The 20,378-nt window shown below is 39.9% G+C and overlaps 1 protein-coding gene across 5 annotated transcripts in view; it reads right to left on the reverse strand.

Moving 5' to 3' along the window:
* RUNX2 (RUNX family transcription factor 2) overlaps nt 1-20,378 on the reverse strand; it is a 165,558-nt gene that overhangs the window by 44,538 nt on the left and 100,642 nt on the right. For 3 of the 5 annotated variants that reach the window (XM_088133717.1, XM_088133721.1, XM_088133714.1), the window contains one exon: nt 14,921-19,904. The exons of the other annotated variants lie outside the window; for them this stretch is intronic. In XM_088133717.1, coding sequence (XP_087989843.1) covers nt 19,426-19,904 — 479 coding nt within the window. In that variant the 3' untranslated portion in view covers nt 14,921-19,425. Of the gene's footprint in view, nt 1-14,920; nt 19,905-20,378 lie in introns of those variants that run through there. 5 annotated transcript variants of the gene reach the window in all.

The following is a 20,378-nucleotide window of genomic DNA, read 5'->3' on the forward strand; positions in this document are numbered from 1 at the left end:
CCAGCAGGCTATTTAAGATCACAGAGCTGAGCTTGTTAAGTTGTAGTTAGTACCTTTTAGGGAAGTGTTGCACTGCAGAGAAAAGGGGGGGGGGGAGAGAAAAAAATGGGTCACACACAGGACAACACATACTGAACATGTGACTGAAAGAGAGACACTGCAAAGGTTGTAAATGTGGGCATTGGTTGCAAAGTTACTTTTTCATCACCATCATAACTTCAAACAGCTGCTGCCTGAGATAGTTGTTAAGTGAGGTCTACCTATATGGTAGCCTTCCTCAGCTTAGTATCTTCCAGAGTGTTGGGGCTGTCCTCCAACATACCTATAGGGCACTAGGTTGGAGAAGGTTGGTATAAGGAATCATGTATGGGAAGAATTTAGAGTGTTTGAACCATGTTATATAATTTATATGCATTATTGTTTGTTCATCTCCCTTTCTTTTCATCTTAATTGTATGTTAGATCTGTATCTATTCCCCTCTTTAAAACAAGCACTACTTTCAGTAAACCTACCCCTGCAGCTGAGGAGCTTTTCCAATGCATAATTTATGATGCATTGCTTTGTACATGCTCTTTTTCCTGTATCTCAGCCATGCAGGTATCATCACTCAATAGCCATGCTGTGACTATAATGCTTCTCACATGGATTAAATTGGATTTTATTGATGGCAAATGCTGTTTAATGTGCTTTCATGTCAAGAAGGAAATCTGAAAACGAAGTATTTTTATGGTGTGCACTGAATGAAGCCTTTGTACAGCTTAATGCTTACATTTGTATGAAGGAAGAACAACATTTTTATCTTGTACACACTGTTATACACACTATTTAATGCTTACAAGTATCTGAAGCAGGGCCAGGGGTAGAAAACACTAAAGAGTCCTTTTGATTCCTGAATCAGATGGCAAATTATCCTGATCTTAAAAGGGTCTGTCATTCTTTTGCATAAGAATCTAGGTATGGTTACATCTCATTTTTGTCTGTTGTGTGTATGTGAGGGATGAGTGTGTGAAGGCTTGTGTCCATATGGTTTGGCTTCTTACTGATGTGTTAACACACCATGAAACTGAACCACACCCATGCAGTAGGCTTCCATTTCTTATCTCATTTATTAAAAACATGTGTTGGGACGCAATGCATTTCTGTTACCCTCTAGACATCATTGCACATTACATGCAGATACGCTATCCTTTCTTTCATGACTTTTTGTGTTCTTCTATTTTAGGAGAAAAACTGACTTGTGTCCACATTCCACATTGATATACGTTCAACAAGAGTTTTACTACTAGCACAATACTTCTCAAAACCCTTGTTCTCCTACAGTATTCCTGCTAGAATCTCTGAGAAAAGCCATTCTAGGTCTCCCTGCAGTACTGCATATGCCACTTGGTAAAAGAGGAGCAGAGATCCATAGAAGAGATTCCGTATTAGCTATTACCAGTTATTCACAAAAGTCAACAGGATAATTTAATAAGGATTTACTACTGGCTTAATGAACTGCTGCTTCAGACACACCTCCACCAGTACTAATTGACTTGTGCCAATTTAGGTTTTAAAGACTTGTTAGTGAATTTTATTAGAGTATTCTAATAATTCAGACATGGACAATCAGGACTGCAGGTGGCCTTGAACTTCCTTTCTGCAGCCCTAGAGCCACCTTTCACAGGGATGGCCAAAATCACTGGTGCAGTTTCCTGCCATTTTGATGTGGGAAACGCACACAAAGTAGTGTAAACTCCAAAGAGGCTTAATACAAGTTTAACAAAGAAAATACTGTTCCCCCAAAGGAAAAAGGTGCATAAGCTTAGCTATACCACTTTGTATGGTTGCCTCACCCACTGCAACCTTTGCCCCCTGCCAGATGCGCTCCAGCCCTTCAACCTTCACCAGCAAAAGATGATCCACTTCTGTGGATGTAGTACTTTTTCAGAGCTTTAGATTACCTTCTCCAAAAATGACGCTCAGGAACGGTTATCATTTTAATCTTTTCCCAGATAAAATAGATTTAACAGCTGTAGCCCAGTGCAGTTAGACGTGACTTTGCCCCAGACCCAGGGAAACAGGAGGAGGAGTGAGGGGTCCAGGGCTGAGGAATGCAGAACCCTTCTCTGCTCATTCTGCTTCTCTGTCACTCCTCCCTTCACCTAGTAATCTTTGTTTCCTTGTAAGTGCACAACTTTCCTAGAGAAGAATTAAGGGGGAAACAAGCTTCTCCTGGTGAATCTGCAAGGAAAATATCACTGGAGAGTGGGAATTACTATAAATACCCATGTCATTAGATCCCTATATGTTACTGCCGCTGCTCCTGCAGCATCTAGATTGCCCTTCAGGAGGTGTTTACCTTAATGGGAATGAAGACAGCTCACGGGGATCCATGACAAGGCTTTCCATTCACCTGCCTAGCTTGCCATGGCAGAAATTATCAGAATTTCTAGAGTAAAACATCCTGCTTCACCTACTAATTTGCAAAGAGACCAGCTCCTTCCCCAATGTTGTATGCCTCCCTTTATAATTTCAGGAACAAAGTTAGCATTAAGTGTTCAGATAATTAAGAGATTCTGTTACATATGCTGGGAGACCATGCTTCCTTAAGATGATGGTTTGCTAATAACTTAGGATTATCAGAGGATATCTAATCAGTGGGAGCTAATGACAAAGAGGTGTTCTCAGAAAGCCTGAAATCTCTTTACAGTACTTGGAATGAAATGCTCAGCTGAAAGTAGCAACTCTGCAATTTAAAGGTGAGAGCAAACAACTACTCATAACCAGAATGGGAGCCAGCTGCATTTTGCATTTGTGATGAATCAGAAAAGGTTGTAATAATTAATATGAGGGCTAACGCAGGGGGGAGAGAATACCCCCCACATGCAGACCCTGACCTGGATCAATTCCTTCTGCAGCTCTGGTTTCACTCGCTTCTGGCTTGTGCACGCACACAAACACACAGCAACACATTATTGCAAAATCCCACAGTGCAGGAGGACTCTCGCTCTGAAATCCACCCTGACATTTCTCCCTCCCTGAGGATATGGTGTCCATAATGATCTGGTAGAATTCCTCTTAGGGTATCAAGGTATGTCAAGTTGTAAACTGAGCAAATAGAATTTATTTAGATTTAATTTACACCCTCCCTGCCTGCAAAGAGGAAATGCATCTCCAGGATTTAGGAAAAAAGGAAAAAAAAATCCAGACTGGATTTGAAATGGCAATCCATTTCCTCTTACGGTTAGAGGGCTTGGTTTACTGAGTTTAAGATGTTTTTTCAGAAACTGAAAAAGCATATTTGCGCTAGAGTTACTGTCTGTCTTTCTTTATGTGATAGTTTGCCAGTATAAATGGCTGTGGATATGGTATAAACAACCATTAAAAAAGGTTCTATTACCCCCAAAAGGCCATGCTTTACTGAATTGTTGTTTCATCTGCACCAGGTTTTAATTTACGGATAGTTCAGTTGACTTTCTCATTTTGGCACCGTTACTGCTGACCTCTTTTTTTCACCTAAAGGCAGTCGCTTCCTGTATGCCATCATATTTTGCAGAAATGTCGAGACTCTTTCCCTAACTCCTTCATGCTGTTCTTATCTCTGAAGTAGCCAAAGGTCACATATTTCAGCAAGCAAGCCTGATTTGTTATCGGATATAATCGCGCCGTCAACTATTGCTATTTAACAAGCAAGCAGGACTCCACAATGGCAATTTCTTGGAGCTGACTTGGACCCAAGCTGAATATACTGCGTCAGGCTAACAAACACTCCATAAGCTCTTAAGGGAAAATCCTTTCCAGCCGTATGCTGCTAATACAGCTGGCTGGAGACTGAACTTGATACGCAGAAAGCACATTCTCTCCCACATTATGCTGAACACATTTGTACTCAGCAACACACACGAGCAGAGAGATCTAGGTTTTTTACCAGAACTTCAGTGTCAGTCTGAGCTGGGTGCAAAAGGATGGCTTAGGACAGAAGAACCAGGAATCTCAGGTAGAGACAGAACCAACTGCCTACAGGATCCTAAGATATTAACCTGGGACCCCCTGCATGGTTTACCACTGCTAAAGGATTTTAACAGGCTTGGGGTTTGGCTGTTGCTGCATTCAACCATTGACAGCAAGAACTTTTCTACTGCGAACCTCTTGATGATCAGGCAAGAGGTCCCGCCCACCCAGCTTCAACTAATCTTGGCTCTCTGATGTGTATCCACCTGATATACATATGTTTACAATCACCATTTGATAAAAGGTAAAGTCTCCTCCAAGCTGAGCTTGACTTTTAGTTAACTTCATGGACAAATCCATGCAGGTTTCTAGGTGATGATATGGAAGCAGATTGCTATTGTCTTCTTCTGGGTTATTGTTTTCTACCTCCCACTCTACCCTACAGGATGGGATTTCTTTATGGTCTCCCACCCAAGTGCCAATCATATCCAATCCTAATTTTTGTCAGTTTGGGGCATATTATAAAGTTAAAACTTGCACAATAGCCCCAATAGACCCCTTGTTCCATCCATAGAAAACATCCACATTTGGGGTAGAAAGAAGCATAGGATGATGGAGAACCTCCCTTCTCACAATTTTACAGAACTATTCAAGTTGCTCAGAGTCACTCTGGATTGGCCTGGCATATAAGCCCCAGTAAACAAACTTCTTACAAAAAAATATAAGATATTAAAAAAGATGCTACTTGGGCTGTTTACCTTTTAGACCTTTCTGATAACAGTAGGTGAAAATCATTTCCTCTTCTTGTGTGTGTGTACATCGTCTACACATCAATTTTAATTCTTCCTCCTTTGGTAAAATCTAAAGTGCTCCTACCTCCCACTGTTTGGTCACAGATCTTACCTTTGTGGGTAGATGTAACTTGTATGCCAGATATTTGGGAGAAATCAAAAATAGTTTAGCTTAAGGAGCTATTAACAAACATTGTGAATAATCAAGTTCCAGAGGCCGCCTCATGGAGTGAAAGAACCACCACTATAGTATAACAACACATGTCTGCATGGAGTTTCACAGCCACAGGTATCAAGCACACACTTTCAGATTTAGCTCAAGAATAAGGCCCATTACCTCCAGATAAAGTCCTTCCCATTAAAGGATGATTCAGCTTGGAGAACAAACAGCTTTGCTCTTTTTCACAAGGCTCAGCTATTGAAACAGATTCTTGCACCCGTCAGTAGATTTGAAGTTGATATTTTATGTTACATGAAAACTCAAAGATCTGTCCCTGGCCAGGAGCCCACAATCTGCAAAGTGTCAGACTTAGCTTGGATATCCTGTAAAAATATCTTTCAGGGAGAAATATATTGCCTGAAAAACTGAATGTACCCTGTTAACTAATCTTGTAAAATGTGCTAATAATTGGAAACATATGTAAATTTTCCAATTTTGACTGGAAGGCACTTTCAGAATTCTTCAGGCAAAAATGCAGAAAGACCGTTATGTGAAAAGTTACAGGAATTTATATTCAAGAAAACGGTTTTACGTAGGCCATACATATATTCTTGCCTCCTATCTTGGAGAGCCTTCCTTACTGGGATTCTCTAAATCCCAGTTTAAATTAAGGGCGAAATCAGATGATAGATTGGAAGAGCTGTTAGTCCCATTTTTCTAATCTGTCTTGTTCCCACCCACCCAACCAAGTCATCCTAATAGGCAACACTGTGTGGAGGTCCCCAATATCCAACCTCTGGTCACTGGTGGAAATGTGTGGTATCACCGTCACCACTGCTTAATGTCTCACAGCACCTGAGAGTTTTACTCAACACCCTCTAGGTATCCCTGGTCAATTCAGTGTCTCTATAATCCCTGAATACTCTATTAAACATTGAAAAACATGGAATTAAAGCATTTTAATAAGGGCAACTGATGGACAAATCTTGAAGATATTCCTATCCCCATCTGTATAAAAACTGCTCTTAGAATAAAAGTATTTGTTTTAGGTATTTGTATCTTCACCTTCAGTTACCTTCCCTTGGTATCTAGCATGCAAATATAAAGAGATCCCTAAAAGAAGATTAAGCATGTGGCAATAATCATTTGTTTTGTTTTTCTTTTCATATTAAAATACATAGAACCCAAAATGTATAGTATCTAAAGCAGTGTTGTCCAAACATGGCCACTTTAAGATGAGTGGACTTCAACTCCCAGAATTCCCCAGCCAGCATGGGAAGTTGAAGTCCACTCATCTTAAAGTGGCCAAGTTTGGACAACACTGATCTAAAGATTAGTTTTTTAAAAAAGCATTCCCATTTACTATTTATGCTTTGGCTGCTTTTTTAACATCATGACTTCCAATGTAGCACCACAAAAAATAGGAATACGCTAGTCTTGCCAGGGCTGCTTCCGAATGTAGCTTCTAATGTGCCTTGTCATGGTTCATCACAGCATCCAGACTCTGTTCTCATCCTTTGACCATCAGCCCATTTGTTATGTCTCTTTTGTCCCTTCTCCCCCTTGAAAGGCTAAAAAATGCAACTCTCCAAAGATGTGGAAGCTCTACAGCACTTCAGTGTCCCAGATTTTGTGGGGAGGCCACGTCAACAACTGTCATGAACCTCATTCCCCTTCTTCCTCACCTCCTATTGAATCTGAACTCAATCCTGTGAGCATCCCAAGTGTCTGTACACTTCCATGTGCGCTTTTTCTTAAAGAGCAGCAGCAGCAACAATAACAGAACTCTGGAATTTCAGACTACTACTAGATCACAATTTTTGCATTTGATTCAAACCTCACCTCTTTCCCATTCAGAGTAATATCTAAACGTATTTCGAGGTGAGTTACCTAAACATGTGCATTTTTGTTCTTTAAAAGTATACCTTTATGACACAGTAATGCTGAGGATCAAAAAGAAGCATTCTCCTTGCTTTTTAAAAGATAATGTGCAAACCAGAGGTCACTGGGAATTGCTTTATATATTATTCTGTCTGCATTCACTCACTTACTCACTTTTTAACCCAGTCCCAAAGTGAGAATACCATTAACTAAAAACATACAAAAGGAACTTACCAACAGTTTAAACAAGTAAATCTTACAGAATACTATAGTACTATAGTACAAAAACCTAAAAAGGTTTTAAAGTTTATTTCTTAAATAACATAAAAGCTTAATAAACAGGATACCATTCTTAAACCAGATAGACACTGCAATGCCCTTTAACTCAAAGCTTGGATAAAGAAATATTATTTCAAGACGTTGCTGAAAGCTTAAAGGTCTTGGCACAGGATTATTAAGATAGTTGCAAATAAAAGCTTGTTTAATGCAGAACATTGGAATATTAATATTATTACAGAAGCGGATAGTGAATCAGGGAAGAAACAAAGAGAAGAGAGGTTGAAGAGGGTGAGAATGTATGTAGAACACTAACTACATCCCATCTGGATCTGTCCTATCATGATATTGGGGGATGAGGTCTTTACAACAAAACACTTAACAGGAGCAAAGAATGTGGTTGTTACCTTGCCATTCCACTAGCAAAGAACAAGCAATGACATAATATGATATAAGGATCATGTCTATTCACAGTTGTGGAGTTCAACAGGCAAGTCACTATCACTGTTTATGAACAAATGTCCTTTGTGCCATTAGAGGTCACTTCCATCTGTATTGGCAAAGTGGCTATTGGAACTAGGAGTATCCCAAGACTGTTATGGATGGTCAGTCTCACGCAAAAGTACAAAGCCATTTCCACAACACTGGTTCTGCTGAGGACTATGGACCTGCATTATGCCTGTATAGATCAGAAGGTTCAGGGTTTCACACAATTATCACACCAGATAATTCAAGGTTCTCAGTCATTCCAAATGACATACTGTAAGGGTGTGTCTTAGAAACAGGAAATGTCACCTGCACATCACAGCAAAAACTCGCAGTCTGTCTTTCAGGAAACCTTGTCTACTATTACTATCGTCTAATGGATGTATTCTGTGGCTGATAGTGGGTCTCTGATATCATTATTAGTTATGTTTTATTAGTTTTTAGAACTGAGAAGTGAGACAGCACTTTTATTAGTTATTAGAACTGAGAAGTGAGACAGCACAAACATTCAACCAAGGAAGAAAAACACAAGAGATTGAGTTATGAGGAGGTGAGAAAGAAGATTAATTCTTTCTATACTAAATATCTGTCTGACCCATGTGTGGAAAATTGCCTATCTCAACCTGGGTACATAAAATTCCAGACCAATATTATGCACAGCACTACATTTTTTCCCCCTGTTTTCAGTACTTTCTAGCAGGAGTGCACATCTGATGTTTTTATTCAGTCTTTTCACTGTTGTTAGTAGTGGAGAGCTAAATAAAGAGTACCGGTATGGGGGAATTTCAGAAAAAAAAATCTGTTTTAAATTAAGTATGAGTGCACTCTCTCTTACAAAGAAAAGAAAAGAAAAGAAAAAAAAGAAAAGAGTTCTTTTGTATTTAAGGTGAAGTAATGTTTATTAGATTTATATCCCACCTTCCCTTCTGAAGCTCAAAGCAGAGAGCAATTTCCTCTCTTTTTTCTCAATGACAGCAACCCAGGTAGGTAAGTTGAGCTGAGAGTGCGGCTGACTCAGAGCTTCTGTGGTTGAGGCTAGGTTTGAACCTGTCCTACCAGGTAATTTATGCTATAGGGCAAGGGCATCCTATTTTTATGGTAACCCTACTTTGCTGCAGCACAGCCAAGAAAGGCTACTTATTCCTAAAATCCAACCTTGCTCCCAATTCTTGTGCTCTGCTAACCACAGCACAAAATGCCTTGCTAACCTTTCGTGAATTTAACAGAGTGGCCCAGGGTGAAGTCCAAGAGACTGATACTCCTTGTAACCCTTCCTCTGTGGTAAATCCACACCTAAAAATAGCCCAGCCGACAGGTCTGTAGAACAGAAGGGGGGTGCGGGATGAAGCAGGAATCCTTCAATCACTGCCTTTGTCTCACATTAAAACAGTAAGGACAGCACCAGTTGCTGCTTTTTCACTGAGGCTGAATAGAATGCCTGTCAGGGCAGTGCCCTGTATTTTGGCATACTTTTCTGTTGACTCAAAGACTGAAGGAATGAGCAAGAACCCAGAATCTCAATGCTATTATTTAGAAGTTCCACTTCAATCAAAAAGAAAAACAAGAACAAAAGCACATTAAGAATTGTAAACTGTACATTACTTTTTCTGGGGAACCCTAACGTATCTTCAGATAAAATCTTCTACTCATGTAAGAGCTTAAGCTGCCTTCATGTGCCCAGAAGTATGTGTATGGCTGTAGAAACTCCTGAATATAGCTCTGTACTTTTACTTGGTTTCACAAATTATGCAGTGGTTAACTTGGGTTTGCTCACAGTTCTTTAGATCTAAGCCAGAGATGTGCAATGTTTCTGTGGCCATGAATGGGGGGTTTAGAAGGGGGAAAGAGATGCTGTGGGCACATCACGCACGTTGGTGGAGCTGGGACTCTTCATTTTTCCTGGTCTGACAGGTGGCAGGTCTGTTGCTTTGAAACTGCATCAAGCGGACTGTTTTTATATGCTTCCTGCCTCAAAATAGTTGGAAGGTTTTCTGCTATTTTTTGGCAGTCATACCACTAAAGCAGTGCCACCGGAAAGGGGACAATAGAGGGCATAACACATTTCAGGCCATACGTGGCTCTGGACTTGCAAGTTGCCCACCTCTCTGATCTAAGTACTAATCACTATTTGGAATTATATTGTTTTCGGTGGTTAGGCAAACAATTTGCTAAGTCATGCTTTAAACACAGTTCCATGGATTCACAAAAAAAGGGCAAAACAGTTACCAAGAACATAATAAAACTAGTAATTGTGTATGAGGGAGGGAAGGAGAGAGGGAGGAAACACCTAGATAGTCAAGAGCTATACTCTACAACAGTTCAAATAGGGATAGGAGCAGAAATGGTATGTGGCGAGGAACTTTCATTCCTGATGCTCTGATCTTGTTGCCAAACAGGGGCTTATGAAGGAGAGGCCCTGGGGATCTCACATACTTTCTGGCTTATTCTCTTGGTGTTCATCTTAACAGAAGTCAGCTGCTCCCCCTTCTCACTTATCCAGGGTTTAGCAGTGAAGTGTTTAACATCTGGCCTGGCTATTATTATAAAAGAGAACATCCTGCTCTGCTTGGAGAAAACCATCCCTGGCAGTAAAAGGATGCAGACCTTTGAAAGCCGCCAGGATTCCCAACATCTGCCTTTATCGGCATCTAGCACAAGGTTTCCCTCAGCTCACTAACAAAATGCATTGCTGTCCTGCTTACCTGGCTGGTATTTCTTGCATTATGCCCTTTAGTAAGATCCGGGCTTGGATCTTTTTCATGGGAAAAACTATTTGATGCAGTTTGTTGAGACCAAGCAACCAAGGTCAGCAGAAGTTGTTTTTTTGTCTCTCTCTGTTGTTGTTTCTAACAACTCCGGAAATGAAAAAGTAAACAATTCAGGACTGCCTCAGCATTCAGGCTGCTCTTTTAAAGACAACCATAGCCAAGCCTAGATTAAAATGGAAATCAGCAGATTGAAAGTGAAAGAGACAAAAGGGTGTTTGTTGCTAATTGTCAAGAAGCCCAAGATTTCTCACAGCTTAAGACTCTGGCGCTTGCGGTCAAAATGCTACAATTGAGCTTTCATTTTGAAGGTACTTCATTACTCGCAAAGTTAAACAAAAATAAAACGTCATGAAAACTTTTTAGTCTATTTGTGTTACTGTAGCATCAGAATCATAAAATGAATGAGTAGGAAAGGTCCATATCAATCATCTAGCTCAGCTTGCTCAGCAATCCACTAAACCATTAATTCATTAATTCATTAATTCATTAATTCATTAATTCATTAATTCATTAATTAATTCATTCATTCATTAATTCATTCATTTATTCATTCTGGCTGCCCATCTCACAGTAACAACTCTGGGAGGTCTACGAGGGTTAAAACAACAGCTACAAGTAATGACCCATGATGCCTGAGGTAAATCATACATCCCACTTATAAAAACCACATCAGTAGCAAAGCTCCCCTATCCTTCTGACCTAAGCACCTAGGGAAACCATCCCCCAAAGGTGATGATCCAGCCCCTGCCTGAAAACCTCTAGAGAGATGGAGTCCACCCTTGTTCTAGGCAGGCTTTTCTACTGTTTAACCATCCTTATTTCCTAATATTCATATTTTCCTAATTTTCAACTTGAATCTTCCTCAACCATTGGTTCTTGGTTTATTTCAACAGAGAAGGGTCTACCTCTTCTTGCTATCATGTCTTTTTGTAGTCTTGACTTTTGTAGGAGAAAGATGCCCAGCTCCTTTAACTATTCCCCAAAGGACTTGGTTTCCAGACCTCTCATCATCCTGATAGTTCTCTTCTAAACAGTGACATGCACCGTCTCCAGGGTCTGTACACCAGTGCACAAAGTAAGCAATGCACAGCCGATATGTAAGAAACAGGAATAACCAGGAGATGGAGAAACAAACAAGATTAGAGAAGTATTTTACTTGTTCAAAGGAAAAAGATCCAATAAAATGGGGGTGAAAGGGCTGTGGCCTGTGAATAAATCTGAAAATTAGAGTCCTGTTAAAAGTATTTGGGTATGATTAAGGAGAATAAGAAAAATGATATCATTGTGGTATTTACCACAGGTCATCTACCTTGGCAGAGGATATGGAGAATGCCTTTCAAAACCAACTCACCTAGTTTTGAAGAGGGCAGGTTCCAGTGGTAATGGGAGACTTCAGCTACCCTAATTTCTGTGGGAAAACTCAGCTAAAATGGAGTGGGAAGTCCTGCAGATTTCTGATCTTTCTTGCTGACAATTTTCATTTTCAGGTATCCTGGACCTAATTTTGATCAAAAGACAGGATCAGTCAGTAGAGGAAAGACTACTCTCATGATTATGATTGCCTGAGTTGCTTGTTGAGATGGGCGGCTATAGAAATTAAATACATAAATAATTTTTGTGTTGAAGCCTACGATAAGCAGGAGAGGAAAAGCTGAGTCAGTCATGTACCTTGGTGTCCAGGGAAACAGATTTTGATGAACTCAGGCAAAGAGTGGGCAGCAGCTAAGCAAATGGAAGAAGTGGGAGATCTGATAATTGAGATAATGAAAATTCAGGCACTTTACTAGTCTCTCCACCCTCATGTGTTGAGGATTTCTGAGTATCCTTTCCAGCCTTGTGCCTCCTTCCTTGTCACAGGCAATCATGTACTTCATTCCCAGCATTTCCCTGCCTGAATCTTGGCCCTGTCTCCCTTCCTCTTCTACTAAGGTTCAAAAGGCTCTTGCTGAAAACCTGCTTTTCTGTGCTGTTGTGAGATGCAACCGCCTGCTGCCTATGTGTCCCTTATACTGGTGATGGGGGCCGTAGCCTAATAAAAAAAGAGGCTGAGCCTTTTCCCTTGTTGAGATATTCATCCTGTATCAGGTGGTTGAAACATGCCTAATAATATAAAGGAAGTGTGTTTTTAACATATTTTAATTAATTAATATTTATCTATTTTAATCTATTTTATTCTATTTTTACTGTAAACTGCCCAGAGTCACCCCACAGTGAGATGGGTGGTGACAAATTTGAAATATAAATAAATAAAAAATAAATAAATCCAAACTTTTCCTGACAGTGCTCTCTTCTGAGCCAGTTGTTAGCTTCCAAGATCTTGCTCTCCCTACCTGCCCTTGTCCTTTGTCTTCCTACCCAGGGCTTTGTAGTCTCCTATAATTCTCTAAAGTGTTTTTACTTTTCTAGCAGGGTCCTTAATCCCCACATGACAAGCAGAAATGGTAGGGATCATTTAGTTTGATGGACTGGACTCCAATAGCTTGTTTGGTCCACACACTGCAGCTTCTGTTCCTTACAATAATAAGCCTCCCATTTCCACCAGCCCTTTTCCTCCTCCATGGAAAGTTGTCCAGTGTTGACCCCTGTGAAGCTGAGCCTTTTCCCTTGTCGAGATATTCGTCCTGTATCAGGTGGTTGAAACATGCCTTCCACGTCCAGTAGCAGAATCACTTGGTCAGGCCCAGTGGCATAGGCCTCCCCCTGGTTTGTCTGCTCATACTCTATGCCTCCAAGTACTTACTGTTTCCACTGTGCTGCCCTTTTCCTTTTTGGGATCCTCCTACTGTCTCCTCTACTCCTGGATAGCTTCTGATGCCCTGTATCTCCTACTGCAAGGAGACAAGCATCCATTTGTAATAGACGATATTATCACACACAAAGCAAGTCGCCCTCGGTGTCCATCTTTTCTGCAGGATGAGCGATTGGCTTCTTTTCTTGCAAAGCTCCTGCTCCTGCTCGTTCTCCTGGTCTCTTGCTAAGGCTGTGAGCTTCCAGCTCCCTAACCTCTTTCTAAGATTGTTGCTTCAGAGTACATTGCTGAGAACTGCAGCTCCGCCCATTACCCAGGCACATGATCAATGAGTTTTCATGGTTTTAAAGCCAAATCCATCCTCTTTACGAAGTTCTGAGGTTTTTAAAAATAATTTTGAAATACATTAATCGCAATCTGTCTTTATTTCTCCCCCAGAAATAAACTATGAGTGCTTTAGTTTCCTATTATTGTTTGAGCTCATGAAGTTTATTTATTCATTTTATGTACCATCATATTGAGATTAACCTCTTCAGTGTCTTTAGGATTATTATTTATTTATTAAAGACAGGTCTATACTGCTTGTCATTAGAAAAAAATCGCATTTACTGAAAAAAAACAATAACCCTGCAATCTTATAAGTCTTAGCATAGATGGGGACCCTGTGGCTCTTTACGTATTGTTAAACTGCCGCTCCCAGCACCTCTCTCCATTGGCCAACCAGCTAGGCCTGCTGGGAGTTGGGGGCATATGTTTCTTGTATGCACTAAACAAGGTCATGCATGTAGCTGCACTGGACAGCAGTCCAAAGATGACATGGAAAAAAGGGCTGTTAACAACCCAGGAAGTTGCTACTAATTAAACCCAAATCTTACAAACAGAAGTGGGCTACATTTGTGAATCTCTCATTTCAAACAGATGGCTCAGTTTGTTGGAAGGGGGGAAGTTAGGAAATTTCTTGAAATCAGCCTCACGAAAAAGCAAATGAGTACTATTGTCAGCATTTAAGATTATTTGGGATCTTAAAATACACCAAAGTCCCTCCTTCTGTAAGTTTGTTTTACTTATGAAAGAAGTATAATATCCATTACTGTTTCCCTGCAAACAGTATAAAACAGTCCTTGCTTTGTGGCCAACAGCTTATGCACTGGTTTCTTAGAAGAATCTAAACTGCTACATGAATACTGATGTCAACAGGAGGCTATCATGAAAAATAGTCTGAATAAGAGTGGGGCTTTTTTTCTCTTTTGGTTACAGATATGCAAGATAAATGTATGCCATGAGCCTACCTCCAACCTTTCATTTCTCCACAGCTTGGTCACAAAAACTGTGACATCAGGCCAAATAATAAGGCCTTGGTGAAACTGTCAAGCTGACTTTTTTTTCCTATACCCTTGCTTTAAAAAAAAAAAAAAGGAAAGAAAAGAAAGAAAAAAGGAAACCATTTCTGACTGTGTTAATGACTCAAATGTAGAACATACCATACAGATATTATTTGAGAGAATGGTTGCCTCCCACTGTCCTTGCTTTCTTTCTACTTCTTCCTCCACAGCACGAATGTTGAATACCTCACCTCTGATTTTTCCGTTTGTTAAAATAAGCTCTTATTTTGACACAGGCCATGATGCAACATTAGATGTGCACCATTAACCAGGGATCCTTGGAATTTCATCTAACTATGCTTAAGATTAGGAGTGTGCTGTTTTAAAATAGTAGCTTCTATCCTGCAGAAGTTAAAGGAGCTCTCGATGGGCAGTTTGGTATTTCAACATACTCTGGCTCCAGTCAGCTCTAGTCTATTTACAAATATGAACGAGATAATTATGGAGATGCAGCAGAAGACAAAGAAGCAAGGAACAACATTAACAAAAAAGCCACTTTATTGAAAATGAGATTCAAACCTCAAAATTAATATTACAATCATGAGAGAATGCCAAACAAATTCAATTTACAGTTGCAACATACAATACACACAGTCCCTTTGAAGATAAAGTAAACCCTTCCCTTCCACAATCGCTGTCTGCGGCACAAAAAAAAAAAAAAAGAATGTGTTTGTACAATCTGTGCATGGAAAGCAATTCTTGGACAACAGCAATTGGGGGAAAATGAAAGAAATTAAAGCTTGTATTTACAGGAAATGCTACAAATATTTTGCTCCAGCAGAAATTCAAGACTGGTAAAGCATATTTAAGCAAAAAAAATACTGTGGAATGTTGCTTAGTGTACCTAGGAAAGAAAACTTACTGTAAAATATGATTTCTGGCTGATCTATGTAAAAATATTGCAACAAACATAAATGGCTAAATGACAGGTCAAACATACTGAAATGAAATGTTATTACAGAAATAAAGCTCTTAGAAAACAATATTTCCTTTGGTTTATTTTTATTTAGGTTTAAATTATTGCTTTTGTTCATGGCTTTTCTTGGACTCCTGATGCATGCCCTCACCACCCTCCTGAAATGGAGGCTCCAGCAAGAGGGGAGGGCATATTATCTGGCAAACCTGACAGTGCAAAAAACCCTCCTTGGCGAAGCCTGGAGAGAAGGGAGGAGATCATGGCTAGCCTATCCATGCCCAGGGACTGCTAGCTTAGGGTCGGATTCAATGGAGCACCTTCCTAGATGGTGTGTCAAAGGGTTTCACATGGGCTAGTGCCTAATTTGTAGCAATAAACCCTTGATCTGCCACACCCAAGTTTAGAAGTGAATTCTGTATTTTATCCAAGGACAAAGACTTGGTAAACATCTCTGGTACAGACACTGTAAAGACACACTTGCACAAGCAGTTCTGACGCCATCAACTGGACCAGCTTTTCCTCTGGATTTGAGATTCTAACTACAGCCCATAATGCAATGTCGTCCGACATTCCCTTCCTGCCTCAAAAGAAAATGAATTCTGAAGGAGAGATGGTGACATACATGAGAAATGTTACAGTAACTGTAAAGCTCAAACTTTGAGATTATTTTTTCCCTTGATGCCATCAAGGCATTAGGTATCATCCAAGACTGATAAAAAATGTTTCCTACTGAGTGCTTGGGTCTAATTTTTTTTTTTTTAAAGGCACGCTTAACTTAAAGCATGAGAGACACTAGAGAAGGGCCTTGTGCTTATATCAAAGGTGCTTCTTTGCATTATTATTCTCTTTTTTGCATTATTATTGATTAATCTGAACTGTAAAGAAAAACACTTCATTGATGTGGTCAACAGTACCAGGGCATGAACTGGACATGCTTTGGGACAAACAAAACTGCACACCTGAGCAATCTGGAGTTTTAATCCCAAATGATCCCAAACTATGATACAGAAAGATTACTGTAGCTACAGAACAAAATATAAAAAATGATCTATGCTGGATTAAATCCAGGAATATAAAGCAGTACTGGAATTGTACAAGAATGTATTTCTTTCTTCCTTTCTTTTTAAATGCATTTGGGTTGCTGCCTGCAGCCCCTGTAGCAACACAAAAAATATCCCTACAAAATTATTTAAGATGCATATAGTATATCTTTTAAAAGGCCTTTTCAGCAATAAAAAATAATGTACAAATATAGTACCTTTTATTAAATACACAACAGCGTTTGCACTGGCAATTCATGTCCTTATTTTGGTTTGTTTAATCAACAATACTCCCAAACAACTTGAAATGTGTAACCAGACACTGGCTTTTTAAGTGCTGCTGAAATGAACATACTTATCTTACAGATAAAAATCAATGGACAAGGGTATGCTTCAAGCTACCACAAACAATAAATAGGATCAATAGCAACTTCCATCTTTGAAAGAAAATTACACATCAGGAAAGTCTCTCCTATTTATAAAAAGGGGACTTGATAGATAACCTTCAGAAGGCCAATAATTCTTCCTAAGGAGCAAATGAATTATATTAAGTTGCCAGGAATAATTCATGGGAATGTGGAATCATTCTGTTGGGCTGCCTTAGCAATCAGTAGGTGATAAGGCTGAAGCTGTCCAACTGCATTGTGTAAAATGTTTCACCATTTTATTATTGACCGGGCGTTTAAAAGATAGTCCATCTAACTATCATTAGTTTCAGCAGCACTGCAGTCCACAGAAAAGACTGTTTGCTGCATGCAGCTGAGGCTAAAAACAGTGCAAAGGAGATCAGAGTAGAGGCTGGAAAGACAATGAATTTCAAGAAGGTGACACCTCCTTTTAAAGGACTTCTGCTACTCCCTGACTTTCATTCACATCCTGTTTCATTTAGGCAAGTGTACAAAGCTACAGGTTGCTGGATTTCAATGTAAAGTGCCAAATGAGCTTTTCTGTCCACCAGAGTCTAAATAAGAATTCTCAAAGACTCCAGAATGTTTGGGGACACAGACACTTGCCAAGGAACTAATCTGGCTTGCTTACCAGCAAAACAGAGTTTGGTGAATGATAGATAGCTGATTTTAAGAGCTTCAGGAATATTCATGTCTCTCAATTAGGAAAGCGGTGGGTGACTTTATAAAGACTTTGTCTTCTGTGATCAACCTTCAGCTATTATATGTTGCCAGATGCTGGAGCAGCATCGAACTGTAGAGTGACCCTGCAGTGGTTCACTTGTGCTCATTCCACTTTAACACAACGCCTTGTAACACAACATATAGGTCCTGAAAAATTAGTTTAAGAGTTCTTAAACAGAAAACAACTACTCAAGCAGCTGATACTAAAAGCTACTGATTTCAGGTAAGCGGGTGGATGCTGATTTGGCTGACGTTTTGGAGAACCGTTCTTGTGGTGTTGCAGGGCTGTTTTACTGTTTCCCAAATGCTGATTGAAACATGGAAAACTTTTGAATTCCATCAGATGAAGCTGGCTTAACATATGTGTATAAGATAAATGTATGTTTGAAACTGTGTGGGAGAGAGGTGATGTCTCTCTTCTGCTTGACAGGAAACCCTCCTCCTAAGGCCCCCATCTTGAGGGATGAAGCTTTTGCAGTGCAGAGGGCAGCCTTGGGGAGAGCAAAGAGGAAAGGCTCTGTGCTATGAGCAGACTAGTGCTCGTGGGCCTTTAGGGCCCACCTCCTGGAGGGATTACAGAGCAATGCATTCAGAATAATGCCTGTTCAGTCTGTTTCCAGTTAATTTTTGCCAGGTTAAAAAGACAACCCAATATTCAGTTACATTTAAAGCAGTATCTCCTTCATAAATTTAAGCCAATGAGCGATTATACCCAAATTCTTTAGAGATGGAAGCATTTAATTATTATTATTTTTTTTTAAAAAAATACATATTGCAGAGAGTTTATACTGGAACTGCTTTTCAGAGTTCATGCATGGCCTTGAGATTCTGTACCAGTCAAAGGCTGCCATTATTTAAAAACAACAAACATTTTTAGAGACCGAGGTCAACACATCATTACATTATAAAAAAAACCTTAAAGGGACCAAACATCATTAAATAATTATAAATATTTCTTTAAAATTATATGACAATTCATTTTTTTTTTTTTTGCATATAACCTCAATTTTGTACACATTTATAACTTAATAAAATAAAACAAGATAGCCACGCACACATACTACCGATACTGTTTTGGTTTGAGTAAGATATATTGTATTGCCATTCTCTTTTTTTTCTTGCATAAGAAATTAGAAATTTGTGGGGTTTTGTTTTGTTTTGTTTGGGGGACTTTTTTCCCCAATAATTTTTTTGGTTAACTTGACTAAGGCAAAGGTAATCACATAAGTGTATAACGCAAAACAAACAAGTTTGTCTTGGTACCTTATAGGGTGCTGTTTCAGCAAAAAAAACAGAAGAAAGCCAAGCACTTCCAAAGTTTTCTCTTTCATCAGAGGCAAGGCTTTGATAAGATGGCTGAGGAGTGACTATAAGCTGAAGATATTCTGGTATAAATGGAAGCATTTTTTCTATGTGCACAAACACACGGAGTGAATTATACTGTGCATGCGTAAGGGTCCTCTAGATTGTATGACTGCAACCGTACCTGAAGTTCAAGATGCTTCTGTTTATTTGAACAACAAATAAAGCACAGGCTTTGTCTTGACAATTGGCAGGAGTCCATGTCTCCTCTCTTGGCAAAAGAACTCGCTTTTTTTTAAAGGAGTCTAGACAGAATGGGCATCTTTGGGGGGTTGGATCATTATATTTTAAAATATAAAGCCGAGACAACATTCCCAGGAGGAAAACAAACTGTGCTTTGATCCACATTGACTGGAACTATGATGTGGAAAGTCAGTCTCATGTCGTATGCATATAATTAGCTGTTAACATCCCAGCTACTCAGTTGCACATATCAACAGAATCTATTTCAAAAACAAAAACAAAAAAAAACAGGCACTTTATAATCAGCTGACAATTGTTTGTTTATTTGTTTGCTTTCTGTCTGACCGATTTTAGGCCCCGCAGATTATATTTCAGTAAGGCCTCCAGACAGACTCATCCATTCGGCCGCTAGAATTCAAGACTGTTGGGGAGCTGCTGTGGCTTCCATCAGCCTCCACACCATCATTCTGGGTAGGCAAGTTAGGGTTTAATAATGTGCTGCCGTTGGATGTGGTGGTACAGGGAGGAAGCATTCTGGAGGGGGAACGGTCTCCCCCCGGCACCATGGGGAACTGGTATGATCCTGATGATGTGCCATAGTAGAGATATGGAGTACTGCTGGTCTGGAATGGTCCACTTTGGTTTTGGGAAGAGCCCGGATAAGGTGGCGGTAAGTAGGTGTGGTAATGAGTGGTGGCTGACATACCCAATGACATGCCTGAAGTGACTGGCGGTGTATAAGTGAAGGTGGCTGGATAGTGCATTCGTGGGTTGGAGAAGCGGCTCTCAGTGAGGGATGAAATGCTTGTAAACTGCCTGGGATCTGAAAATGGGCTCAGCTCTGAAGCACCTAAAAATTACAACAAAAGATGGGGGAAAAATTCTGTAAATATCCAGTTCTTTCTTAAGCGTGATGATAGAATGTAAATAAGGAGAAGGAGGAGAAAAAGAAACCCACTTTTTTTGTAACCCCCAAGAACAGCAAATCATTCCATATAAACACTGCAAGGAATAGTGCCTGACATAAACAGCAGTCATACATAGCTAAGAGTTCTCTGCACCCAAAGGCTGCTGCTGGGCTAAGATCACCAGTCTGTATCCACTGCACTCCAGCCTCTGGTCCTGATTTACCCCTCAGATTCTTTCGGATTTGAATGGGGACCTAGCAGTGAAAGCTGTCAATTTGATACTTTCACTAGTAGCAACCAGCTTTCTTCTCAACTGCCTCACAGTTTTTTGTTGGTTTTAACATGCTTCTATCAGTGAGAGGGAACCACTGGCCCTCCAAGGCTGCTGAAATAGAACTCTACACATTCCTCGCCAC

The sequence above is a fragment of the Python bivittatus genome, unplaced genomic scaffold (genome assembly GCF_059951505.1).
Source record: "Python bivittatus isolate LINGU-HERP-01145 unplaced genomic scaffold, Pbiv_v1 ctg000020_np1212, whole genome shotgun sequence".
NCBI classification, from domain to species: Eukaryota; Metazoa; Chordata; class Lepidosauria; order Squamata; family Pythonidae; genus Python; species Python bivittatus.